Below are 17,969 nucleotides of genomic sequence, written 5' to 3' on the forward strand. Positions count from 1 at the left end.
TACTAAGTATGTAAGCTCACTGACTTTCGCTCAAATTGGGGCATCAAAGGCGTAAATTACCTCGCATAGTCTCCAGTGGGTGTCTAGCAGGGTATGGTCAACCGAAGCAACATTTGGGTTCACATTCATGCAAAGTCTTTTCCCGTTGTTGCAGAGTATAGAATCGAATAAGAGTGTCATTTCTAGATTTTGTACTCATGTTCTTCTTATAGATCATAAAACGACTTGAATGTTAGAAGAAACTTGCCCAAAGAGAGTATGGGGCGGTGCTGATAATGGATTCGTGATTAGATGGTATGGTTGGACGATTGCTGAGCCTTTGATGAAATGTATAATAGACCCAGGAGATCTCCAAAAAGGATCAATGAAACTTTGGAAGATTAAATCTTCCCAGAACTTCTGCTCGACTTTTCTCCCCGTGTGCGAAGATTGGAAGAAGAGCTAGAAATATTGGCAATCATCTTACTTTCTCCGTCTTTCTCCAGTTGCACACAGGTAAACATCTGTACTTTTATGGTGCTATTGCAATTCGCCGCCATGGACCCTTATGAGGACAAATTGGTATATCAATGATACCTACTTCAAGTTAAAAAGTAAGAAGGAATGAAGGGGGCAAAGGAGAGGAAATCTCCCTTTTATAGCAAATGAACACTGCCCTTACACGAAAAGTGAAGTGAGAGTACAAGTGAACCTTGGAAGTGAAAGAGATCTAGAACTGCCTAGATATGGTGGGTAGTTATTTACAATTTATTTAGCACCTAGTAAACTATTTCTTATGAGCCTCCTGGTTGAAGATTTTGATTATCCTGAAGACTTATATTATCTCAACATATGCGAATGCAATTGAGTCTGGTTTTGAACACTCCTTAAAGCGGCGACAACCCAAGTGGGTTATACAAGTATAATTTCGAGATCTGGAGTGATAAGAGTCGAAAGACTATGGGGAATGCATACGTATGCTTGTGTAGTTTTGCAAGTTTTTCAAGTTACAGCCTGTATTTTAAAGAAGCCGGACTACCGCGGCATACCTAGTGACGAGAATTTCCGGGTATTGTAATTTTTCCAAGGTGCGTAATGGGTAATATTTATTGTAATTTAAAACATACAAGAAATGAAGATATGTACGTTTGAGGGAACCATGGCCAGATAATGCAAGTAAGAATATATGCAAGAAACTTAGAGCAGGACGGTATCATTCAATTCGCTGCTCTCGAGAACTTCGATCCGCGAGTGGGTGATAACGAGGATTAATTCCAGTCCACCGACGCCAATTCCACCATGGGAGCTGGTAAATTTCAGGCGAGGATTTCCGCTCTGCCATGTCATGCAGTGGCTCGCTTGATTCATCGTAGAGCTTATCCAGCTGGTGTCGTTTGTAAACGCGGTAGATATAGCATCCTCCTACAAGAATCAGGCTTGAGCCAAGGATGGCACCAACTAAGGAAAGGAAACCTATATAATCTCGTTAGTACATTGTAATTTATTTGAGAATAATGGGGAGTGCTTACGCTTCCTAGCCTGATTCTTGTGGTAGGCGCCGCTGCTTTCAGATTGTGAAGTAGAAGGATATATCCAAATAGCGTTTTCGTGAGCGGAATCAACCCATGGCACGGTATTGACGCCAACAGGAGGAATAAACGGTCCAGGGGCCTCTTCACCCGGGAATCCATATCCAGGCGCATCCATACAATTCTCGTGCTGGCAGAAATCTCGCAGTTCAGGCGACGGAACAAAGGTGTATTTGATCTCAGACTGGCCGAGGACATTGCCATTGAGGTCAAGAGCGTCAGCACAAGTCCAAGGATAGAAATCAGTAGTTGTATAATTTGTTTCAAATCCGGTCTTGTTCGCATTGCCCAATAACGTCCATGGCCCTGTCATGTTTGCTGAGCCGAAAAACCGCCATGTCTTGACGCGCGTAGCTCCGTTCCAACTGACATAGAATGTTGTGGGTGATAGTGACTCGGCTATCTGTGAGTAGGTCCACAGAGCTGGGGAGTCAGTAGGGTTACCCTCCCACTCAAACTTCATTGAACGGTAGTTCATGACGCTACCGCCTCCGTCGAAGGAAGCCCAATAGATGAGATCGCCCTTCTCATCGTGTTCGGAGACATAGCCGTTGTTGCCCCATCCCATGAACACGTTTTTGTTGGATAGACGCTGCAGATTACCCTGGCTGGAACTGGCGAGGTTTGGAATCTTTGGTGCGTAGTCGCGAGTCTGGAGAGCAGTGTCATCCAAGTGGTTTATGAGGATTATCATACCACCCGAGTACGGATGAGTCTGATTGAAACCGTTGTACCCATTGTTATATAGTGAAAGTATAGTGTGAGTCGCATTTTCAAACAACCACCTCGCATCATGCTGCTGCGAGAAGCTGAAGTTGATGTTGTGGAACGTCGGTTGCGCACCGTGTAGTCGCCAAATGATAGATCCATCCTTGCCGGAGAGCTTGTAGATTGCGCAGGTATGACGGGATGAGACCAGGTAGTCCCCGTCTGCATTTTTGTCAATTGAGTTGATATGGAAGTAATCCCAGGGCTCGTGCACATTCAACCCGGTTCCAGATGTATCCGTGTGGGAGGGCCATGTGTAACTCATCGATGGATCGACATGGTCCAGAGCGCGCCATTCGAAAATTACTTTACTTGTTTCGACGTCCACTTCTTGGAACACGCTCTCCATCAGCCAGCCCATGCCGGTTTTGATATTCCATGGAGTCATGTCAAATTGGCGTTGTTGGTAGACCGTCATGAGCGCGGTCTTGCCGTCATTGATTGGCAAGAACTCGTGCATGTCACTCGATGCCATTCCACCACCGGGTTGTACTGACCGCACGATACGATAAGTGTTGTCCAAGATGACGCCATGTCCACGACAGTAACCCTTCTGTTGATTTCCCTGAAAGAAACATAAGTGATCGGCGCCTTCATACTGGCAAACATGCATGCCGTGGACATTGCCCGGACCAGACACTCCCCAGCCGCTCCATACTAACTCCTGTTGATCATCTGGTTAGCTGTTGATCTTCTCTCTCGTCGCATTATATTTCCGCCATACCCCTGAACTATCGTAAATATACGGTCCTGGATTATCGATATCATAAGGTGTAAGAAAAATATAGCCAGGACTCAACCGTTCTGGCTCGCTGAGTTCGACGTTAAACTTCGGAGGGTAGATGTCAGGTCTCTGCAGGATTGAAGTCAGCAACTACATTATATATATAGACAAAAGAGGCTGCAAAATGACGCGATAGAAATGGCATATGGTGAATTGGGGCTGCTTACCGATTTGAAGAATGATGTTTCATGAGCTAATGCGCCAGAGCAAAGAAGTATAGCTATAGTCAGACGCAGGACACCCGCGGAGTAAATTAGGGTAACCATGAATCCCATCTTTACATCCCATCAAAAGAAGTCTATAAAAAGGAAAACGAAGACAAATTAGAAATCAAATAATGCAAAGAGCAGCTCAAGCAAAAAGGAATAAATCAGTCAAGCCAGCGTGGAGGAATCGGGGCACAATTACGAGTATGGATCCCTACAAGTGGAGTCTCATGTCAATGGAATCAACTAGTTTGAGTATATTACGATAAGCAAGATCTTCATCAGGTGAACTAACTCGATTCATATGATTTAACTAGTTTAAGGGAACCCTGGAAATGAGTTGTGAGTTCAATAGTAAATGGGAAAGAATGGATCGATATTAAGACTAGATCTTTTGTTCCTATATTCAAAATGAACAAAACATGAAGACCAGATCAAGTATGCCTTACAATATTTACTCAATACAGTACTTGGTATTTTGAGGCCGCGTCATGTCGCATGTCTATAAAATCAAGTAGAACTCACGGTAAGGCATAAAACTCTGTAGACTGAAACCAAGTGATAGAGCCACGTGTGGAGACTGATAATGAAGGAGAGGAGACATATATAGCATACGTAAATGTATACGTTGCAGTGCTTTTAGAGTCCTGATAATAAACTGTAGTCAAGTTATTTGGAGGTGTATGCTTTGCTTTGTATGCCGTTCAAATCAATTTTAAGCAAGTTTTAAAATCTCCAGTTTATAATCTCCATATTGTACAGAAAGGCTTAGTACTCAATGGGATTAAATACGTAACAGTTCAAATCCCTAGATCAACAAAATAACACTCTAAGCTATTGGACGATGTGACACGGATCAGGATCACCATTAAAAGTCAGCTGGTATATGGGTCACAAACTAGAAATACAAAGTAGAGATAGGTTAATGGGTTCGGCTAGATTCCAGGTTCGTTCCAAGTTTCCATGTTTCATAAACTTCTAAAGGTTCTATTTCTACTTCTATTAATCTTTATACGTAAGCTACCTACGTAGTACAGTTGAAAAGACTATCCTCGGTAAGGACCAGACGCCAAGACCCACGCAAGCCGTCTACGTAAACGCCCACTTCTTATCCAAATTAAGCTAACATCAACCCGCATGCCAAGACGTTTAGAACTGGTACGAACAACACCACTACCCTTCTTTGGTCACTCGGGTATCGTCTAATACTTAACTGGAGGTGGGGGTTGCTGGGATCTGATAAGGTAGTCAAATACTAGTCAAGCATTTACTCGATTACAATACCTAGGTACTGTAACGTTACGATGTACGGAGTATGAAGTATGAAAATGAAAAGTCAGACTTTTATTTTTTGGTGCATATCAAGTAGTGTCAGTTCAGTGCCAGGAATGACAGAACCAATGCTCCAAACTAAAAGCAATGTGAAATTTATATACCCAAGTAGATTGTAGGCTTCTCCAATCATTGCAATCATAAGACAAAAAGGGGGAATATTATAGATACCAAAAAACAAGAAGAATGCGCATGTCAAGCTCAAAAGCAGAAAAAAAGGCGGAAACCTCAAAAATACGAAGAAATGACAAAAGATAGAATCAGTGGTGCCTGCACACACTGCGGAATGTGCTAAAAAAAGAATGAGCCATATGCAAGGGGTAGATTCAACTACCGACTGAAGCGCTTGAAGGCCATGGTGACAGCGAAACCAGTTGCCAGGATAGCACTGCCCATAGTAAAAGCATGTAGAGCAGCGTTCATCATCTGATGACGGTTGCGAGTGCTGCAGCGCTTATAGAAGTCGGCCATGTCGTTGCCGCGGGGGAAGGGGTGGTCAGGAACCTCTTCCTCAAGGAATTCACACAAAGGAGCCCAGCCGTCATTGATGTTGTATTCCAAGAGACGCTCGGCGGGAACTAGGCTCCGGACTTCGGCGACGTGATCGTTGTAAACCTCCTTTCCATATTTGGGGAAATCGCCACGGAAGAAAGTCTCAAAGAACTTGTCCAACATGGGGTAGTACATGCCAGCGGCCCAGCTGAAACCAGAGACAAGCTTGTGCTCCGGGTCGCTAACACGCCAGAAGACAGTCTTCATCACGGACCTGTGTCATTTATATAAGCTCATGTCCAAAACCACGCAGCATCCTAGAATTTAGACTTACGCGTGCCATGGGTCGACATCACGGGTAGTCAAGATGACCTTTGCGTTGGGATAGGCTTCAATCAACTCCTTGGCGAAAGCACAGGCAGGCCAGTCACAGACAGCCTGGCAGTCACCCAGGAGCTGATCCCATTCCTTGCGACCAAACTCGCCCATGCCGTTGTACTTTGCGTTGAGAGCATCGTGCCACATCAGGCAGTCGGGTGGGTTCTCAACACTGGCGCACATCATGTGGTAGCACTTGGTGTAGCCAAGACGCTCGAGAGCCTTGCGCAGGGCTGGATATAGGTGTTAGTTGGGTCATGTCAAGTAGCGACTAGTCTCCATTCCCTTGGAATACTTACAAGCAGTGCCGGTACGGCCAACACCAAGGGCCAGTACCTTCATAGGTACAGTGCGGTGGCACTTCCGACGGTCAATGTTGGTATCATCGGTGAAGACATCAGTTACAGGCTGAGGAGCAAGGTTGTCAGATAGCATCAGAGACATGTTGATGGAAGGTGTCGTGAAGAGTATATATTTTATATAGATCGCTAATAGATGCAAGATGGTGAAAGAGCCAATGGAAGAGTTTAAAGGGATCAATTGAGAAGAAGTAGACAAGATATTGAGGGGAATTCGTAGATTAATAAGAACGGGGCCACGAGGGTCAACAGAATCAAGTCTAGAAGGGGAAGAAAGAAGAATGGGGCCGGGGGAATGTTGATAAGTGGGAAAAATTACTCCAAATAATTAATTACCTCTTCTGTCCAAAAGATCTGATCGTAGACCCCAATCTGTCAAATGGTGACGAGTGGCAATGTATCCACAAGTTTTCCTTTCTTGGCTTCGTCAATCCTCAAACTTAGCGAAACGTCCAGGGGCTGAACCACCTAAGCATATCGAGGCGCAATATAGTAGTACATAAGACAGGTATTCCCGTATTACGCAGTACCAGGTACCAGGTACCAGGTAATAATACACGATACCGCCAAGACATTAAGCCGCGTATGCCGATTTCCAATTTCCTTCCATTATCTCCTTAGAGGGTCCTTGCGTTTTGACGTTTGTCATCTTGAGGGCAACGCGTACTGTTCCCACTGTTCCTTGGGAAGATCATCATATCCATCACTCGCTAAGTGCTGGATTCAGGGGGCAGACTTCGTACCCCACTCCACGCACCTTGGATTGATTAAATTCAAGTTTGATTGTCGAACCGCATAGCCAACTCGGGAAACTGAAGCCCAACAAGCCAAAAAAGTTCCAATCAATCTCGACGATCCCGGCTGTTGCAATTTTGAGACAAGGAGAAACTGCCTTCTGAGGTCATGATTGGATGCATTGTATTGATTGGCACGATTTGGCAGATATCCTGCTAATGGTCTTTGTCGTATGTTCTTAGCTTCCAAGTCCGGAGTGGGAAGACCTGGTCTTTGCTGAGGTCCCGTGACTTGGAGTCGCCTTCAGGATCATCAGCAGTATCAACTGATGTTAGTAACAAGTTAAAACGGGGGGAGAAAAATAATTTAAAAAAGTACTAAAGACAAAAAGTAAAGTAGTAATATAGAAAGGCTCTTAAAGAAAATCTAGGATCTGATGCAGCGTACAGGCTGAATATATGGTGAGCGCCAAGACCAAGTTTAATTGCGTTCGCCATCGCGGAGCTCGATCACATCACCACTATCAAGCTAAGGCCCAAATCCGGTATATCACACTAACAGTGATCATGTCTTATCCTTCAGAAACTTAACCATTTTGGTGAACCAGAATTCTTCAAACGGTATGAACGCCAGGGGAATGGCAAGGGTACCATCCGACTGAGGCCCGCCAGGACATAAGAGAATACGAAAATTTGCCCAAGTACCTACGTCCTACGGCCATAGGTTGGCTATTGATTCCGACATCGGCACCAAAGTTATATCACCTATTAATTTATCACCGTTCATGGCTTTCTCTAACGCCCGGCTTCGCGCAAATCATGCGATCGACAACTCCAAAAAAAGAAGCACAAATTAACCATGGGCAAGAGCCCAAGAACTCCGAAACTCCATGCAGATGACTGTATGTTTCATGCACTTTCACTTATCACCGCATGTTTCTAGCTGCATTCCGTAGTCGAGATCGAGTCCCGGTCTCGAATCTCGCCCTCTACTCCAGCTTATCTAGATGCTCAAGTCGGGTAAGCACAACCTGCTTGCTTGTCTCTTCAATCTCGCCGGCGAGAAAGACCTCGTCTAGAATTGCGTAGACCTATATAATACCTCCGTCAGCGTGGGTTTAATTTGTGAGGATACTCTCTCAATACTCCGGCCTGTACGCACCTTGTAGAAGTTGAATACTAGATCCAGTTCGCACACATTCCCAAAGAATTGATCAAGCACCTCGACGAAGAAATGGATGGCCTCTAGATAGGCGAGCTCGTTGTCGTTAGCATCCACACACACGCAGAAGAACAGTCCCGCATATCTTCGGTACACGATCTTCGCGCTTCTTCGGAATTCAACAAAGTTGGACTGGTATTTTTGATCTCTCGGTGCGACAAGGCGATGGACCTGAATTGGATGTCAGTTGTTGGTCGCGGTATTTCAAGGCCGAAGGTCGAAGGTGCTGAAGCGGAGGATAGCTGGGACGTCACGAACCTCGCCCTTGAGCTTTACTTTCTCCTCATCCTAGACAGAATGTTAGATTGATGAATTCAATTATAGAATTGAATCACTCACACTGTATGGAGCGTACCACTTCGCCAGGCGTGTTTTGCCCCTATAACTTTATCAGCTGCAGATTGAGAATAAGCAAGGAGTCAACTGACTGGCGATTTTGGACGAGAATAAATGATAAGACCATTGTGATTACCAGGAGGTTACCTGGCCTGCATCTGTGTTTTCCTGAGCGAAAGTTGGCACACAGCTTGAATGATCGCCGCTACTTCCGTCCGTTATCGTGAAGCTCCCCTCAATATACTGCCGATATTCACCGCCTAAGGGTCCATGGGATACTAAACTTCACTAAATTTCTACGATGGCTTCTTACTGGAATTTTCAGATTCAATTGTTTTGTCAGAAATGCTGACAACCATTAGGCTGAATTCCGATCTAACCTCTTCTTAGAAACTTAAAACAAGGACATAAATATCATTAGTTTCCGAGAAATACCCAAGCTCATTATCAAAGGGTTCTCAGGAACACATCACACATTAGGGTATCGATTGCACACAGCGTTGGTCATGAAGCGCCCAGGCTCAATCGATTCAAAAAGCCAGTCAGCCGAGCCTAGATAAAAATGAAGTTAATATCAAAAAGCAAAAATGCTCAGATGAACCTAGGCTTACAGTATAGCCCTGCGGCCTGTCATCAGAAGCCAGCTTCGACTTATCATCCACATAGTTCTCATCATCGTAATCCTCTTCAAATTCAGGAAAATACCTCTCCGGATCCCCGTTATAAACCATAAACCAGCCAATCTTCTCATCAGGCGCCAAACGATTACGCAATTCCTCCAACGCCTCCGTCTGATCAGACGTCAAGCCAGGTCCCTGCTCCACAGCATCCTCAATGTTCTTCCCAGGCTTCAGACCATCAGCAGTAGTCGCGCCATCAGGGATAGTCATGACCTTGGCAGCCACATAGGCATAGTCCTGGCTGACGGTATTGCTCGACTCATCGTTAGGATCATATTGCTCAATGAATCGCAACTCTGGCAGTCGTGGGAGTATATCGGGTTGTGTCTTTCTGAGTGATTCACGTAGAAGTTCTGTTGTCAGTGGTTGTTGGATGTATTCTGCTGCAGCGTCCTCGAGATTGTGGAGGACGATGTATACGCGGATTCCTGTGAAGCCGGCGCGCGGCCAGCGGAATCCATGGAGCATGTAGACTGGCATGGCCGTGTGTAGGTCGATTATTCACGATGAACCGCACAGGTTTATCCTGTTGGGGGATTGGGCAGAAATGTCATATTAAGTGGAGAGTGTGTGAGGTATCGAGGTTGAGGTGAATTGATCCCCACTTCTTGTTTATTTCCAACGGCTAGACCGCTGTCAGAAAAAGCAAAATTTGGTAATGCATTTTTCCAACTTTTCAATCCTAGGTTAAGCTACAAACGATATGGCGTGCTATGGTATACCAGAATATTTCCTCTTAGCTACATGTGGACCTGCCATCAGCCGAACCGTCGACTAGCCTATGGAATATAGATGGGAACCTGCCTGAAAGAGTTCAATTAACAATACAGCTACATCTAGGCTTCACTTGATCAAGACGTTAAAGTAAATATGCTGTAGCCCACAATTCCAAGGGTTTAGAATGAGTTGCAGAGCAATTTAATTCATACCAGGATAGAACAAGACAAGTCAAGTTCAAAACTACTCAGGGTTTCCTTGATAATCCTGCAAAACGTAGTGTGAGCTCATCCACCTCGGGAATCCCATTATTCTTGGCCTTGGTAGGCTTAACAGAATTTCCAGTATCCTTATCCTCTGTTCCTGGGACCTTGACCCGGGGATGTGGATTATCAAATCGGGGTGCCGGAGGAGCAACACTGACAGGGCTACGGCCTGTAGTGAGGCGCGGGGGTGTGGCTTTGTTCAATTCACTGGTATCCGACGCACGTCTTTTAGAGATGCTCGGGGTCTCTGGCAGATCTTCCCATTCATCGTCACCCTCGCCTTTCCCATCATCCACAAACTCGAGCGGCGCGTCACCAAGGTCTTCTTGTTCCTCGCCATCTGGCCAAACAACTCCATATGCCTTTGCAATCTCCCGCAAATAGCTATCTACCAGCTCCGGCCCCGGTGGACGCACACGTAATTGCTTGAGCAGACGCTCTGGAACCTTGACGGTATCCATCTTGTTGTCTTGCGCTAATGTCATGAACTCCTTTCCATATCGCTCACCGAGCATTGTACGGAGCATAGTGAGTTCGCGCACTTCATGCGGGAAACGATGCCAAGCATAAAATATACACACGGCAGCTTCATCCAAAGCCGTATCCAGATAAGCCTTCTCTTCATCGGTGAGCTCGTCAAGAGAGGGCTCCACCGCGGCAGCACCAGCCTCCTTCTTCTGAGCCCCCAACCACGAAAAACCAAAACGAGGCGCCGGAGCTTCTGCTTTAGCACTGGCACCGGCTGCGGCGGCTTGTGCTTGGGTGTGCTTCTTGTACACTTCCTTGGCGCGCAACCTTGCGCGAGTCCCTTTCTCTCCGAACGCTAGCTGGTCTAACACGTTGGCACGGGCTAGGAGAAGTTCACAGTATAGCTCCGTCATCTCCATAACCTCCACCGCTATATCTGTTGCAATGACATTTTCAGCTCGAATGCGCGCGGATGAGTCGCGACCTTCGCTGAGAAGCTGTGCAAGATCGCGACGCTGGATGACTGAGGAGGCGGTTTCTTTCTTCTGGAGGAGTCGGAGGCGAGGGATGAGGAGGCGCAGGTTAGATATTAATCTGGTCTTTTGCGACATTATTGTTAGCTTCGTGGATGTTGGGGACTCGAATCGAGCGAGGCAAGGAGGGGGATGGTGATCATGGTGCGGGGTAATCTGCAGGTAGCGCGACTTCGGGGGAAATAATACGAGGATATAATATTTCTTGAAGGGCAGTATTAAATTCAGCAAGAACTTACTGTTTGCGGCGTGGGAGGCATTGTGAATGGCCTCGGGTTGTTGTTGAAGTGAAAGGGCAATTGTCCCGGATTTTGGAGGTGGTCCACATGGTCGCCACACGCTAGGAATGGCAGTTCCTCAGTAGTGAGACAACAGTATATATATATGTATGTAAATAGCCTAGACTTTTGCTTTGAATAGGCGTTCGGTATGGCGGAAAAGCAAATAGAAATTAAACATGCGCCTGAACAGGCCCAGACAAGACTGACAGTAATCGGCCCATAGATTCGAACATTTCATCTGATAGAATGACTATTTACTAGGTAAAACTGCACCGTTCTTTGCAGAAGCCTGAATATCACCTCTCTCTTTCACCATTGCCGCTATATGTGTCCCGACATCGGATTCAAGTTTGCTAAAGCCTTCAATAACCCCATCGCGATCGCCCTGACACAATTCCTGGCTCATCTTAAATTTGCCTGTAATACTCTCAATCGTGATCTCAACCCCAATGATATTCTTCTTGATGGTATCAATATACTTCTCCGGAGCCTCAGTTACGCTCCATAACTCAGGTTTCCCCTGCTGGCCCGTATAACCCATGATCGAAGTTTCGCACAGCTGCGACAGATCATGGATTTGCTTGGACTGATAGTCAGAAGTCTCCAATGTAGATGAATCATAGTAGACGGTGGCTTTGCCGTATACTTCAACAGCCGAATAATTCCACGTGGGTACGACTTTACTTGTCGCAGGCTTGGTTTCTGTGTAGAACTTTGGCGTCACATAATGGTGATGCGTGCCAGTGAACACAATCATCACGTCCTGTTGTAGCTGTGTTGCGGAAGAGTTGGTGACAGCTTCAATCATGGATTTGGATTGAAGATTCTGTCTGGCCATGTGGCCTCGAAGAAGGCCTTTCACAGGTGCCTCTGGCTCATCGGTGTAGACATCTAGGACTCGGTGCGAGCTGGTCAGGGGTACATGATTTAAGCGTTGAGAGAAGTACAGGTAAATAATATGGATACGAGGGAATCCGAATCTTTATCATGTGTGATCTAGTCCCATATAGAAAGTTGATAGGATTGAGATATGAAGGGAGTCACGGTAATAACTACAGGGGCTGTAGCCTGTATCAAATGGTAATTCGGTAATCTTCCGTCAAGTTAGTGTTGAGTCCCGATATGATATGAGGAAGTTAGAGTTGAGTAAAAGGCCGATTAACTCCATAGTGGATCTTGGAAGGGAGAGTTGCGATTCGTCAACCAAGAAACGTGGATGCCGTTTTAGGAACTTGACGGGAGTGGGGCCAACGTGCTATCATAAAAGTCTTCCTTTCTCTACCCAGTTCTTTCTTCAATTTCAATCACAGCTTCAATTCGTAATTCACTCTAGTACTGAGCTCTTGCCAAGGCACTTTTGAGCACTATCCATCCATCTATTCAGGCATTGCATGCCGATGATCATCTGAACTTGGTCAAGGACGTCGCACCCCCAATTCACCTATCTACAACATTCAGATATTCAAATGATCAAAATTAACTAATTCCCATTCTCTACTCGGAGGCAGATCTTGTGGTACGTAATTTACATGTCTTCTTTATACCATTATGCAGGCTAATTATTCAAAAGGATGACTTCAACGGAAAGAACTACGTCTATGCCCGTGAATTCGCTCCAAATTCTACTAGACTTGAGGCTGTACTCTCAGCTCTTCTCAAAGGCAATGCAGTATGCTATGCCACTGGCTTGGCATCCCTGCACGCCGCACTGACGCTTCTGAATCCCCGCCAAATCTCAATAGGCGAGGGCTATCACGGAAGTCACGAAGTTATCTCTGTGGTATCGCGCCTTTCAGGGCTCAAAAAAATTGGGCCTCGACTGTCCCGCCGAAAGCCTGGGTGAAGGGGACGTCATTCTGCTTGAGACTTCCGTAAACCCATTTGGAATAGCGTTCAATATCGAGGAATATGCCGAGAAAAGCCCACTCTCGCGGCGTATATCTCATTGTTGACAGCACATTTGCCCCTCCTGGACTACATGATCCATTCTTGTGGGGTGCTGATATTGTCATGCACTCTGGATCAAAGTACTTCGGAGGCCACAGTGATCTTCTCTGTGGCGTTCTCGCCACAAAGCGGACAGGCTGGACAAAGCAGCTCTTTGAAGACCGTATGGCTTTGGGTAACGTCCTCGGCAATCTAGAGAGTTGGCTTAGTCTTCGGAGTCTGCGCACGTTCGAGCTGCGTGTCCGAAACGCGAGTCAGAACGCTGCAAAGCTGATATCTTGGCTCAACAATGCTTTGAATGCTCCTTCTCCAGCTTCTGGCTCTGAAGAGTGTACTGTGCAAAAAGTGTTAGAGAATATCTTCCATGCGAGTCTTCAGGATGAGCCTTGGGTTAAGAAACAAATGCCAAATGGGTTTGGTTCTGTGTTCTCGATTACTATGAAGCAACCGGTATTTGCGAGGGTGCTGCCCTCTAAGCTTCATTACCTCCAGCATGCGACAAGTCTTGGAGGTGTTGAGAGTCTTATCGAGTGGAGAGCATTAAGTGACTCCAAAGTGAATACAAAATTGTTGAGAGTCAGTGTTGGGTTAGAAAATTGGGAGGATCTGAAGGAGGATTTACTTCAAGCGTTTCAGTTTTTAGCGGGTAATTCAAACTGATAGAGATAAAAGAGATGAAAGTGAAGAATCTATCTCCTTTTTGTACCTAGACAAATATCGTCTCAATGTCTTCGAGCTCAAGTTTAAACCCATAGCCAGTCGCGACCCAGACAGCCAATATTGAAAATCCATGATTGACTCTCTTCGAGGGCATCCTCTTGCTGCTAATACTCCTGTAGAATCTTGGCAGCATTAACCGCATTGAGACAGTTGGTGATATCCCAAAAGTTCTCCAAGCAAATCAAAAGAAAGTCTCGTTGGGCTTGCCATCAACACTCTAAGCCAGCGACGAAGATTGGCCAAAGAACGCATTTGAACATATTTTGGTCTTCCTTTAAGAAACCGATCAAACCAAGCAGCTCAGAAACCATATCATCTTGCGCGGTTATGTGCTTATTCAAGGCATCGAGTATACGTCTCCCATATAAAAGAGAGCCGAGTTTGTATGGTTGTGATAGGGTGCAAAGATTGACAGTCTCCTGCTGGGAGGAACTTCGCGATTGTTGCAGATTTGAGGCCCAGGTATAGCAGTCACACTTTTGGATGAGCTCGATTAGAGATGTTGTCTCTTTTAAATGAAATTTAATAGCGGTTTCATCAAGATCTAATCCGTATATACTATCTCTTTCCATAGAGAGGCATCGGATCGATGTTAATATGTATTCCGGACATCCGAAAAATAAGTTTCAATCTTTTCTTGAAGCTGCAACTCCTGTTGATCAAATGGTGAGAGCTCGGATAATAACTTGGGGCGTAAGAAGGTTGCCCCAAGAACCTCAATCCTGCGACAACAACACCTGTCAGCGGGTGTTAACTATCTTTGAATTTGAATATACTCACAGATGAATTTGCTTTGATATAAATCCCCTGATCTCTTGTATTGTCTTACCTGGTCCATTGTTCACTCCAGCCTGATATCCAGATAGTGAGTAAGTGGAGGCTGTGAAGGGCTAAAGCTAATCTTGAATTCAGAACTAGCTAGGCACATGCTATTTACAAAATCCTTGAAGAACGTGAACAATTCGGGGTGGAATCGTGAGGTATGCGGTTGGTGGGTCACGTGGTACAACCACGTGATAGTTCACCAGGATTCAACCTGTTACAGAGGCAATCAAGTTCTTGGCACCTTCTAGGTGAAAATTCCATCCATCGCTTCCAGACTCTAATAGATCTAGAAAAATCAAAAGAAAAATGCTGGCTATTATAGTATCACGCTTTGGTGATTCAATATCACCTAAGTAATGGGACACAGCTTGTATAGCGTGGTGTTTGAATGCTAGCGCATCCTGATTTGCATTAATGATTCCAGACGACTGGAGTACTCCAGGCTGATAGAATGATTGGCATGTGTTGACATGATGTCGAGCCGCAAGTGCAAGAAGTGCCTTCATTAATACAGGATCTTCAAAGCCAAAAGCAATGAGACTCCGAAATGGATTCTTATCGCTGTCGTATACAATAAAAAGCTTGCAAATGCGTTCATTATCTTAACGAATATTAGTGAAAGTTCGATCAAATTTGAAAGGACACAGACTACGTGTACTTACATACAGTAATCAACGTAATATCGGGAGACTCGATCTAATTTCGAAAGGCATGTATCTGGTAGAGAACCTGGTAACGATCGTGGATTTGTGGGAACAACTCGCCGCGAACGCCTTGAGTCCATGACCTTTGATATATATTTTTCTTTCCCCCCGATGGAGTTTGTACTTGTCTCTTCGTATGATCGGCCTTGCATCTTACCACGGATCGCAACACCCTTAACCCATCGAAGCGGCCTTTAAGCAAAACATTCTAGTCCAGCATTCTCACATTTGGCACAAGGTGAGAGCGACCGGTCACATTGGATGCGTCAGTTACGATAGGTATAGCATGGCTCAAAGACTGACGGAGTCATTTTGGGGAAAGAGTGTAGTTAGACATGTGCATGGGTTGGGTATGGGTCGAAATTCATACCCATACCCAACCCATCAGGGGTAAGGCAAACCCATACCCATATGGGTATTTTAGTTGCCTTAATGCCTTAATAATGCCTTACGCTAGTCTGAAATAGAGCTAGTTTACTTAGCTAATTATACATTATAATGCATGTAATTTTTGTTGTTTTAATCAATACCATCTATAATTAAAATTCAAACATTCAAAATTTGATACTAATAACTTAACACTAACTAGCATCACCACCACCACCACCACCATCACTAGGTAGAAGGGCGCCATCATCACTACCACCACTACTATCATCGCTAGGTGGAGGGGCGCCACCATGAACACGAGCAGCTTGTCTTTCACGTTGACGTTGTGCTTGACGCCGACGTTGTGCTCGAGTTAGTGGTCGAGCTTCTAGTAGTGGTGGTCGAACACCATGAAGCGTAAGATAAGCCTTAGCATAAGCATTCCATAAAATATTAGCTATAGCAGGACGGACGCTATCAAGAGATGGAGCAGTTGCTTGATTTATCTATAATAAAGCTGTCCAATCGTTTTATAGGGCTGTCTCCCAAGCGTGAAATGCGACCGTTAAACGATCATATGTTACTTATCGTATTAGGGCTTCAGTCGCCATAAGTTGACGAAAGGCATTATCATCAAGACCATCATATTCATCACCACGACCAGGACTTCGACGGATTGTAGTCATTGGTAGCTTATTTAAGGTAATAATTGGAGCTACTTGTGGGGGAGTAGGTCCCCGAATGCGATGCTGATAAGGGGTTACCGCTGCTCTTAGAACATGATCCCGATAGAAATCCTCACCCCACTGCTGTTTAAAGAAGGGATATTTTTGACTTAGAGAAAATTAGATATTAGTATGATCATACTTATTATTAGGGAATATGAAGGTATGACTTACGCAAGATAACTACAGACATCGGCGAACTAACCAATATCGCTCCCGATTAGGCTGCGACCAGGTTCGGCAAGAAAATGGGTGTTACGCCAGTCGGTACTCACCACATAACACGCGAGGATTTTGTGTGAGTCCGCCCTCTCCTTAGATATTATCGCTGCTGTACCTGGTGGTAAAACTAGATATTAGATATACTTAGTAATGCCTTAGTAAATGTTTTGTATATATCTTATAGCAGCTAGTATGTTGCTCATGAAAATGCCGATTCATCATGCCGTTATCCTTGAAGGTGATGCCATATTGCTGACCTCTTTCCATAATAACTGGACATACTAAGGTATTAACCTTAGACCAAGGAAGCATAGGATTTGGAGGACCAAGACCCTTTCGAATATCTTCTTTGATATACGCAACAAGGATGGGCTCTGTTGGGTCCTCAAGATCGCGCTAGGTCTATGGTCTCTAGCCTGGATTTGGATCTTCGATTGGTCCTAGAGATTTCCAAATGGTTAGTAAAAAGGTTGTTTCGAATAATATGTCTTATAATATACTATGACAATATCTGTCGCTCGCTTGGCGATATTCGAATATCTTGACTGAGAACGGTGAGCTCCAACGAACCACTACTCAACACCGTAGACAAACCACCAAGTGTAGTGGTCTCTACAGTACTGAATATTGTGGTTGTTGTGAAGTCTGCTTTTTCATTGATGAAAGAACTAGCTACTTATAGTATATGGGTGCCCCTCTGCTCTGGACGAATGTCAACATTCGTCCGAGACAGAAGAGACGGTGAAGACAGGACATTACTGTCGCGAATGCACATCGCTCAAGGGTGTCGTTTGCGATGAATGCATATTGTTCAAGGATGCCGTGATATACTAATCTAGTTCCGGAGTCGCTGTCTCGGCAGAAGCTTTTTCGGCCGAAATACTTTCCGTCTGTTGATGGCCTTGTTTCTCGGCCGTCGCAATACTAGAGCAACTCTAAATGTTATTAAAAATAGAGAAATAAGCTTCATCATTTCGTGTAGAACGCGATGCCAATTGTACCAATTTGGGTGTATAAATATCATATAGGCCGTAATTCGTAAAAGTTGTAGTAGGAAAAACTTAATGTTCGACCTAACCAAGAGTCTCTAAGTCGATCTGATTTGTATTAATCAACTCCTTTAGTGCGTTTCCACACTTCTCCTTCGTCATCGCATCGGCAGGATTTAATCCTCCTGCGATCTACTTGAGCTCTATCTGGCGTCGTTCATATGTTTGATGTAGTGCTATGATGTCGATCATAAGTCGTTTTTCTTATATAGTCCCGAGACGTGTGACTGTATTATATATTAAGCGTGAGTCTGTATAGAGTGTTAGGGGAATTCTAGGTAAAT

The 17,969-nt window shown here is 44.9% G+C and overlaps 8 protein-coding genes across 8 annotated transcripts; 1 reads left to right on the forward strand and 7 right to left on the reverse strand.

The window, feature by feature from the left end:
• Positions 1-1,192: 1,192 nt before the first annotated feature.
• Positions 1,193-3,395, reverse strand: N7495_002346 (arylsulfotransferase family protein; the record flags this gene model as incomplete). The annotated part of the gene is made up of 4 exons (XM_057205015.1): positions 1,193-1,452; positions 1,509-3,000; positions 3,061-3,210; positions 3,288-3,395. 4 exons carry the CDS (start codon positions 3,393-3,395, stop codon positions 1,193-1,195), a joined length of 2,010 nt encoding a protein of 669 aa, XP_057065622.1.
• Positions 3,396-4,988: 1,593 nt separating this feature from the next.
• Positions 4,989-5,972, reverse strand: N7495_002347 (sulfotransferase family protein; the record flags this gene model as incomplete). The annotated part of the gene is made up of 3 exons (XM_057205016.1): positions 4,989-5,424; positions 5,485-5,761; positions 5,828-5,972. The coding sequence occupies 3 exons, from the start codon at positions 5,970-5,972 to the stop codon at positions 4,989-4,991; spliced, it is 858 nt and encodes a 285-aa protein (XP_057065623.1).
• A 1,638-nt stretch (positions 5,973-7,610) lies between these two features.
• N7495_002348 (AP-2 complex subunit sigma) lies at positions 7,611-9,339 on the reverse strand (the record flags this gene model as incomplete). The annotated part of the gene is made up of 6 exons (XM_057205017.1): positions 7,611-7,712; positions 7,784-8,014; positions 8,102-8,131; positions 8,183-8,222; positions 8,272-8,384; positions 8,791-9,339. 6 exons carry the CDS (start codon positions 9,337-9,339, stop codon positions 7,611-7,613), a joined length of 1,065 nt encoding a protein of 354 aa, XP_057065624.1.
• Positions 9,340-9,823: 484 nt separating this feature from the next.
• On the reverse strand, positions 9,824-11,103 carry N7495_002349 (IST1 family protein; the record flags this gene model as incomplete). The annotated part of the gene is made up of 2 exons (XM_057205018.1): positions 9,824-11,014; positions 11,083-11,103. 2 exons carry the CDS (start codon positions 11,101-11,103, stop codon positions 9,824-9,826), a joined length of 1,212 nt encoding a protein of 403 aa, XP_057065625.1.
• A 271-nt stretch (positions 11,104-11,374) lies between these two features.
• Positions 11,375-11,962, reverse strand: N7495_002350 (FMN-binding negative transcriptional regulator; the record flags this gene model as incomplete). Its single annotated transcript, XM_057205019.1, has 1 exon — positions 11,375-11,962. The coding sequence occupies one exon, from the start codon at positions 11,960-11,962 to the stop codon at positions 11,375-11,377; it is 588 nt and encodes a 195-aa protein (XP_057065626.1).
• Positions 11,963-13,032: 1,070 nt separating this feature from the next.
• Positions 13,033-13,731, forward strand: N7495_002351 (uncharacterized protein; the record flags this gene model as incomplete). Its single annotated transcript, XM_057205020.1, has 1 exon — positions 13,033-13,731. The coding sequence occupies one exon, from the start codon at positions 13,033-13,035 to the stop codon at positions 13,729-13,731; it is 699 nt and encodes a 232-aa protein (XP_057065627.1).
• Positions 13,732-14,383: 652 nt separating this feature from the next.
• Positions 14,384-15,472, reverse strand: N7495_002352 (uncharacterized protein; the record flags this gene model as incomplete). Its single annotated transcript, XM_057205021.1, has 3 exons — positions 14,384-14,528; positions 14,893-15,217; positions 15,283-15,472. 3 exons carry the CDS (start codon positions 15,470-15,472, stop codon positions 14,384-14,386), a joined length of 660 nt encoding a protein of 219 aa, XP_057065628.1.
• A 429-nt stretch (positions 15,473-15,901) lies between these two features.
• Positions 15,902-16,375, reverse strand: N7495_002353 (uncharacterized protein; the record flags this gene model as incomplete). The annotated part of the gene is made up of 2 exons (XM_057205022.1): positions 15,902-16,185; positions 16,309-16,375. The coding sequence occupies 2 exons, from the start codon at positions 16,373-16,375 to the stop codon at positions 15,902-15,904; spliced, it is 351 nt and encodes a 116-aa protein (XP_057065629.1).
• Positions 16,376-17,969: the final 1,594 nt, after the last annotated feature.

Source organism: Penicillium taxi (assembly GCF_028828555.1).
Source record: "Penicillium taxi strain IBT 34144 chromosome Unknown utg000002l_segment0_segment0, whole genome shotgun sequence".
Lineage (NCBI taxonomy): Eukaryota > Fungi > Ascomycota > Eurotiomycetes > Eurotiales > Aspergillaceae > Penicillium > Penicillium taxi.